The 8336-nt window shown below is 47.9% G+C and overlaps 1 protein-coding gene across 1 annotated transcript; it reads right to left on the minus strand.

The window, feature by feature from the left end:
- Positions 1–1511: 1511 nt before the first annotated feature.
- Positions 1512–7091, minus strand: S1PR1 (sphingosine-1-phosphate receptor 1). Its single transcript, XM_080916391.1, has 2 exons — positions 5796–7091; positions 1512–4171 (listed from the first exon to the last, which is right to left on the minus strand). The coding sequence occupies exon 2, from the start codon at positions 4004–4006 to the stop codon at positions 2858–2860; it is 1149 nt and encodes a 382-aa protein (XP_080772517.1). The 5' UTR covers positions 4007–4171; positions 5796–7091; the 3' UTR covers positions 1512–2857.
- Positions 7092–8336: the final 1245 nt, after the last annotated feature.

The raw sequence follows: 8336 nt of genomic DNA on the forward strand, positions 1-8336 counted from the left end.
GTGGGATACAACCAAAGAGTCCTTCATCTTTGCCTTTGTATCTTGACTAGAACTGGGACTTCCACACATCTACAACTGCCCCGCTTTCTCCAAACAAGATCCGCTGTCTTGTGGTGCTGTGAAGAAAGCACGTCCACAGGATGCTGTACCCAGAGGTGGGCAAGAAGATTGACCTCCTGTCACCAATGAGCTCCCATAGGCTCTGATGTCATGAGTCACCCTGTGCTTGGAGATAAGTTCAAACGCACAGCTTTGTCATCCACTGAAGCAAACTGGATACACTTTTCCATTATGCCTGGGTCTATAATGAAAGCCTGAGGAAGTGAGTGGAACATGAAGTCACCCCTTCCGCCCCAGCAGACAGATGGATAGAGACATTCGCATTTGTTCCCAGCCCTTTGTCTTATGAGCACTTTTGGCATTTCCTTCAGGAAGCTGGAGGTTATGACCTAAGGTTTCCTCAGCGAACACATTCTGTTTCCCACAGTTAACCTTACCCAGAAATGACATCTTCTCTAGTAGGTGAGGTTTATCTTCATGTCCCAACTGTGTCCTGTCCTGTGCTGTGCAAAATTCAATGACACTTGAAAACACAAGCTCTGAAAAGTAGCAATAGGCTGACTTAATCTAGAGTGAAGATGGTGGTAACTCTGAGTTAGCTGTTAGAACTTTATACTTTATGTCTCTGTTTCACAGCTGCTTTCATTTTAGTAGGACCAGTTAAATGGGCAAGAACCAAGGATGTTCAAAAGCTGTGTTTGGGGGGAGAGGGTGAGCACCCACCCTATGTTCTACTTATTACTTGTTCTAGTAGCGCATAGTCCCATAGTGTTCTCATAAGAACCCAAGACAATGTTCTAGAAAATGAGATGACTTAGAGGCTGAAGCTGGAGCTTAGTGGGTAAAATGCTTGCCTAGCATGTGTAAGAACCTGGGTTCAATCACCAGCCTCTCATAAACCTGGGCCCAACACTGAAGAAGAGAAGGAGGAAGAGGAGGAAGCAAGAAGAGCAAAAGTTCGAATTCCTCTTCAGAGCAAGCATGAAGCAAGTATAGAACACATAAGATCTCGTCTTAAGAACAAACCCCAAAATTACAAAGCTTACAAAGCAGTTACTGATCTAACATTATCTCCCATTAACCACATTTCTCTTTCCCAGAATGTTAATAAAAGGCTAACTGTGTGGCTTTTGCTGCAGTATTTGAACTGATCATTTCAGTCATAATCTAAAATAGATTTAAGAATCCATTGCTGAATTTCAGAAGGCTGCATTTGGGGTGGAATTATCACACTTGGCTTTGTTTAGCCACTGCACTTTAAAATCAAAATAGTGACATTTATTTGCTGTGATCTTTAGACCACATTTTTTCCATACCTTAGTTTATCAAGGTAAAAGCCTTTTACTTCTTTTAACTTTTTAAAATTGGTCCTTACCTCTAATCCCAAAGAGCCACATAATAAAAAGGTATCTCAGTGAACAGTTTTTTAAAAAGTTCTCTTCACAAAAGAATCTTTAAAAAAATCAGTTTATTAATGTTTAAAAGTTGATAAAGCTATGTGCAAAATGATCCACAAAGTCAGGAACCTATTAAATACTATTTTTTTTAAAAAAAGACATTTCTTGGTTTAATTGCACTGAAAACTATACTAAACAGACAGTAATATATCTTTATTCTCTGCAACATTTACACTCACCATCAATGCCTAATGACCGCCGAAATAAAGAGTTCCTGATGTTCCCTGTCAGTTAAAGTAATGCTTTTTTTGGGTACAAAAGGATGGTACTTTCTTAAGAACTACACATTCAGTGGTGTTAACACAGGTTAGAAAGAGATTCAATAAGATGACCTCAAAGAAACAAATACATTCGAATTTCAGAAACTGTACTTTAGACAAAACACAACTATTCCCCAGTTGGTTGAATTGGATCACACAACACTCTGAAATAATAAAAGTGCCAACGATGCCTGTGTGGGTTAGAGAACAAGAAACAGCTCTCGGTTTGCACAACTTCACTCACGTATTTCACCTCATTCTGTTGGTTTTTTCCCCCATATCACCTAAGATTCTGGCCCATATAATGACAATTAAGTAGACTTCGTTATTGCCATTACAAACACATGCCCGTGGTGGTTGTAATGGGAATAAGGAACACGTGAGGAATTAGGAACAACACATTTTCACCTTAAAGGTGGTCTACCAAATCCCCGACAACTTGACCCAGCTCACACGGAAACTTTGGCCTCAGCAAATAGTCTTCCCAGTCAACAGCCTGCTAGCTAGAGACAATTAAGGAATAGAATCCTCCACGACCTCGTTCTGATGAACAAAGGTCAGGCAGTTAAGATATAAAGTAAAAGAATATGAGGAAGGGGTGAGACAGGGAGACAGGGTGAGAAGAAATGGAGGGTGAGGACAAGCACACCACCCAGCCAAGCTAAGGGACACATACTCACTTTGCCCTTACTGTGAGAGATCACATCCTGAAACTCAAGGGACATTTACTTTCTCTTTGGACCTTAGTCTTTGAGGAGGGGCCAGATGTGCCCTCTGGAAGCTTGACAATGCTAGACCTTTGGCTCAGTGCAAAATCAAAGCTCCGGGGTACTGGGGGGGGTGTGGCAGGAAACCCAGTGCAGGCCAGACCTGATCTCCACCCTTCCCAGTGCATTGTTCACAATTACTACCTACCTACATCACGGTATCACCAGGCCGCACGTCCTCCCTTCCCTCCCTCTCTCAGCCTCCCAGTTGCTCCTTCCCTGCAGCTGTGGAGAACAAGAGACATTTTTTGAAATGCTTGGGGTAGTGGGTGACCAAGTCTGAATGCTCCCCCAATATCAACAGCTTCCGGTTTTAAGAAGAAGAATTGACGTTTCCAGAAGACATAATGGTTTCTGGATTGTCCCCATCGTCCTTCTGAGGGTGGGAGGAGTTGTCCGATTTGCTGCGGCTAAATTCCATGCCTGGGATAATGGGCCTCTTGAATTTGCCAGCGGAGTCTCCGTTGGGGCATTTGCAACAAGATACGATCCGGATGAAGGCCCGGCGCATCTCCTTGTTGGTCAGAGTGTAGATGATAGGGTTGGTACCTGAGTTCAGCACAGCCAGAACCAGGAAGTACTCTGCTTTGTACAGGATGTCACAGGTCTTCGCCTTGCAGCCCACATCTAACAGCAGTAGGATGAAGAGAGGGGCCCAGCAGGCAATGAAGACACTCAGGACAATGATCACCGTCTTCAGCAAGGCCAGAGACTTCTCGGAACTGCGGCTGGCCTTGGAGATGTTCTTGCGGAAGGTCAGGCGGCGGCTTCGAGTCCTGACCAAGGAGTAGATCCTGCAGTAGAGGATGACGATGGAAAGCAGGAGCAGCGTGAAGACGGTGGTGCAGAAGAGGATATAGTGCTTGTGGTAGAGCGGGAGCACGGTGGAGCAGCTGGACAGCGAGCTGATGCAGTTCCAGCCCATGATGGGCAGGCCACCAAGAATGAGGGAAATGACCCAGCAGGCGCTGATCAGCAGAAAGGAGCGCGAGCTGTTGCTTCCATTGTGTAGTTTCATCTTCAGCATGGTGATGTAGCGCTCAATGGCAATGGCGAGGAGGCTGAAGACTGAGGCAGACAGAGCCACAAACATACTTCCTTCCCGCAGAAACCACTGGGCAGGTGTGAGCTTGTAGGTGGTGGCCCCAGACAGCAGCAGGTTAGCTGTGTAAGCCACTCCTGCTAATAGGTCCGAGAGGGCTAGGTTGCCTATGAAATAGTACATGGGCCGGTGGAACTTCTTGGTTTTCCAAATAGTTAGCAAGACAAATATATTCTCTAGGATGATGAAGCAGCAGATGAGAATGAAGACCACGGACGTCAGTTTAATGCCATGGTCTTTCTCCACCCCGATGTTCAACTTGCCTGTGTAGTTGTAATGCCGGACTATGATATCATAGTTGCCATAGTCGGAGACTGGGCTGCGGAGAGCCTTAACCACCGGGACGCTGGTGGACACCATAGCCGCACTGTGTCCCCAGGAGCCCGGGGCGGTACTTCTCCAGACGAACGCTAGAGGGCGAGGTTGGGCGGGCCTTCAGATACAGCAAGGCCGGGTCAGCAAGCTATCCAGTGCCTTTTATGTTGCTTTTGCTTGGCTGGAGCGGCCTCCGAGAGAAACAGCAGCCTTAAACAAGTTACAAAGAAAAGAAATCAGGGAAAATGCCCAGCACACTAGCATAATTCATTCTAGCCAAGGCATCGCTCCAACTTTGTTGTTGATTTGTTTTAAGGAAACTTGGCCAAAACACAGGGAGGATTTTGTTTTTTACTCAAATAATCATTTCTAGTAACAAAACAAAAATAAACAAACAAAAGAGAAATGAAGTTAGAAAGAGAGGCAGAAAACAAAACCATTTATCCAGATTCTGAGTAGACAAAGCCTTCCCTTGGGTCACTAAATCCACCAAGATGGGAGTGGGAAACAGTTCCCCATTCTAGTGTTCGACCCCATACCAGTTCCACCAGCATTGCCACTCTGTGTCTGGGTCTGAGGTTCCTTCCAGAGATCTCCAGGTCAGCTGCTTGCTCACCCCAGCCCAAGGGCCTCTTCTTACAAAAGGCACCAACTGCCAGTTCTGGGTACAGTGCAGACATGCATACCCCAGACACACACACACACACACACACACACACACACACACACACACACGAGGGGGGGACGCTCAAAAAGATCAGCCCACCTTTTCATTGCCCTTAGAGAAAGTAGCTTTGTAGGAGGGTCATTTGACAAGTAAGTCATTTTCTAGGCTCTATTAATAACTCCCTGGGAGCAGGTGTGCTGAGGGTCTGGTTGGAGGGTGAAGGGAGGTGTGGGCCTCCAGGCCTTGAAGTAAACAGGAAAGCTTGGCGCCTCCGTGAAGCAACTGCCTATTCTTTCTAATTTTTTTTTCTTTACTCCTCCACCCCACCCAACCTCCCCACAAGTCAATTTACTACGTTTATAGGTATTCATTGAGAACCCCTCCTAAGAGATTGCAACAAATCCTAGAAGTTTCTACATGAACTGATTGCTTAAGAATTTTAACTTTAGCCAACACTTTCGGGCACACAAAAGTCACCCTGCAAAGCACACCACTTTGTTCTAACTTCAGGTGCACTAAGTTACCAGATTACCAGCAACACTACTGCTAAATTTGCACGGGCAGTTTGAACCTCATTAGCTCCCCACACCCCCAACATTGCCTCCTCTCACAGAACTAGCAGTCCCTAAAGGAAGGACACACAACACTAATTAAGTTGCACACACCGCACTAATTAAGTACTCTAAAGTCTGCATGGTAATTGATCAACGAGATAACAAAATGAAGGGGGGGGGAACCCCAAGAGACACTGCAGTCATTTCTATGACAAAAGCTTATGAAACTCCACATTTCCCCACTCTAATGTTACAGTATTCTCTCAGTCAATGGAAATCATTGACGTGTCGCCTGATAATTTTGTCTGTAGGATTTCCCAAAATAAGTGTCACCCGTTTTCTCTGTTCTAATAAACCTCAGCTTCTCCAGCCCGCCCTCCCTCAGTCGTTCCTACAATTTGGAACTTAATCTTTTTCTAACTTCATAAACTCCGTGCCCCAAGAAGAAGCCAGTCAAGATGGGTTCCATAGCATCCTGGTGGTGCTCGGGTTTGGTTTGGATTGTTTTCCCCCCAAAGTTTTTGTTTCTTTCGTTTGGGTTTAAAAGGTTCGTTCGTGACACCTGGACTCCCTGCAGCCGGCGCTGAAGCCAGCGAGGCTCACAGCCCCCTACCTCGCTCAAGCCGGACGAAGCTGTGTCCGCCGGGCTCTGGGTCTACACCGTGCGATCCGCATCTTGCTGCTGTCGGCGACTGAGGGCGACCAGCTCACTCACAAAGTTCCCTGAGCTGGGATCCCCTCCCTCCTCAGCAGTGCACTCCAATGGCCAGCCCTGCCTCCGCTGCCCGCACCACTCTTTGGCAAGGCGAAGTCTCCGAGCGCCCCGCCGAGGCTGGGTGGCTCCTCTAGGAAGGGACTGGGAGGGGTTAATGCCTTTAACTCCTCCGCCCTCTGCCAGCGGCAGGGGGCCCCTCAGGGTCCTGGCTGCTAAAAAGCAGCCTCGCAGAAAGATCTGGGGCAGAGTGACTAAAATAAAACGAGATGAATAGGAGCCCCTCTGCCCTAGCTAGCAGAGAGAGAGAGAGAAGAGAGAGAGAGAGAGAGAGAGAGAGAGAGAGAGAGAGAGAGAGAGAGAGAGAGAGAGAGAGGCAAAGAGAAGGGGCGGAGCCTGGCAGCCCCTAAATTCTAATTCACAAATCACAGTCTATACCCAGCTACCCGCTGTCCCCAGAACGGGACAAGACTCTGAAACTAGGCATGGGGATCCCAGGGAAAACTTTTCTTCTTTGAAAAATCTTAGAGGACAAGCCTGCGTCTCGTAGAGGATCTTCCTGGTCCCCGATCCCACAGGTCTGAGGATCCGAGTAACCGGAGTGGTCCGGTGCCCTGGGGTCCACTTCCACGCGGTCCGGGAAACCCGAGCCACTGCCCCGAAGAGTCGCCGCCACGCCGCTGGGAGGAGATCCTGAGAAGGGACGGCGAGAGAGGTCGAACGCAAGCAGCCCGGGGCACTGAAAAGCTTCTGTTCTCCTCCTCCTCCCCCTCCACTCCGATCCTGGTGAAGCCTTGAAACTTGCGGTCTGGTGGGCAGAAAGTGGCTTTCCCCGGGCGCACGGAGAAGTGGGCCAGTGCTGCGCTTGGTGTTGGGCGGGGGTTCCCCTCGCTCAGCTGAGCGCAAAGCCAGGCTGTGTGCCCCAGATTCTGGGAAGCGTAGAGGCCTTTGAGGAGGTGGGCTGCTGCCCTGGCCTCAGATTTAAACAATTCGGCAGTTGAGGAATTTCCACAGGGGAAAGGGTTCCCTGACTTTTCACAGGCCAGTGTCTACAGCCCCCAGGGCTACTCTCCTCTTCTCTCCCTGTCTACTTGAGAGATAGCTAAAGAGACCCTCCAAATCTAAAAAGTCGCGCCTAAGTCCACATTTTTCTATTGCTAGATAATGCTAGATTGAGGCTGAAGAGGCCTTGGTCAGATTTGTCTGAGTAGCAGACTCGGGGCCTTTATGCCTTGTCTGTCCTATTGTGAAAAAGAGGTTCCACCCAAGTCCCCGGTTCGAACTGCCTTCCCACCCTGAGCAGATGTGATCACAAAACTTCCTCTGCTGTGTGCAGTTTCAATTAACAGACACACCCTGTACCTGAATGACTCAAGAGAGACTGAAGAAACCAACAACAGACCCCCCACCTTCTGGGATTTTATGAGCTTGCAAAAAAAAAAAAAAAAGGTGACTGTTAATTCACATTTGCCTAGAAGCACACATCAACAGCCTCCTAACCTTACATACCCACAAACTACAGCACTCTCAAAACAATATGGAAACCAAGATAACAACCATCCAGTCTCCTCCGGAAAAGACGGGGTTTGAGGGTTTGAGGCTTGTTTCGTTTGAAAGAGGAGATAATCTAAGTTTAACACAGTCCTGCAGAGGCCAGGAGTTAGCTGCCCCTCCTCCCACCCCTGTCTATGAAGTCTTTAAGGGGGAACTGTGCACCTTGCTGTCTCAGGATGTGATGGGCACTGTTCCGTGAAACGATGGAGCAGCATGGGCCATTCTGTCCCCGGGAGAAACCCTCAGCCCGAGACACCTGTAGATCGCCCCATAGTACGTAGTACGTGGCAGAGCTGGGTCGCCGAATCGATGGTGTCTTGCCTGTCCACTCAAATGCTGTCAAACAGTTTTGAAATTCAAATTACTTTCCTGAACAGAGGAGCCGTCTGCCCTTGGACTCCTTAAATGTTTGCTTCTGATTGTATTTGTCTTCGCATGTGCATAAAACGATGACTGATGTATACAGTGTGTGCTTGTATGTGGGGGCGAAGGGGGTGAGGTGATGTTTTAATAAGAAGCAGAGGCTGCCTCAAATTTGAGGTCTTGCTGCCTCAGCCTCACAAGCTTGGGTTATCACATTCAGCTAAACAACCTAGTGGTGAATGTCTGTAATCTCAGAACGTGTAGATGCAGGAAGATCAGGAGTTCAAGGTTATCCTCAGCTATACATAGAGCTGGAGACCACCTTGGGACACACACCCCAAAGGTGTGGGCAAACTGCAGAGGTAGACTGTTTCCTTAGTATGTGTAACACCCTGGGCTTGATTCCCAGTACTGTGAAAAGATTGGCTACGAATGGTGACGAATGCCTTCAGTCCCAGCATTCCAGAGGCAGGGCAGGGTTTTATGAGTCTGAAGCCAGACTGCTCCAGGCTAGCCAGGGCTACG

Source organism: Micromys minutus (assembly GCF_963924665.1).
Source record: "Micromys minutus genome assembly, chromosome: 4".
Taxonomy (NCBI): Eukaryota; Metazoa; Chordata; class Mammalia; order Rodentia; family Muridae; genus Micromys; species Micromys minutus.

Bases quoted from the DNA above. Each gene is read 5' to 3' on its own strand.
- S1PR1 (XM_080916391.1), bottom strand. From the start codon at position 4,006: ATGGTGTCCACCAGCGTCCCGGTGGTTAAGGCTCTCCGCAGCCCAGTC.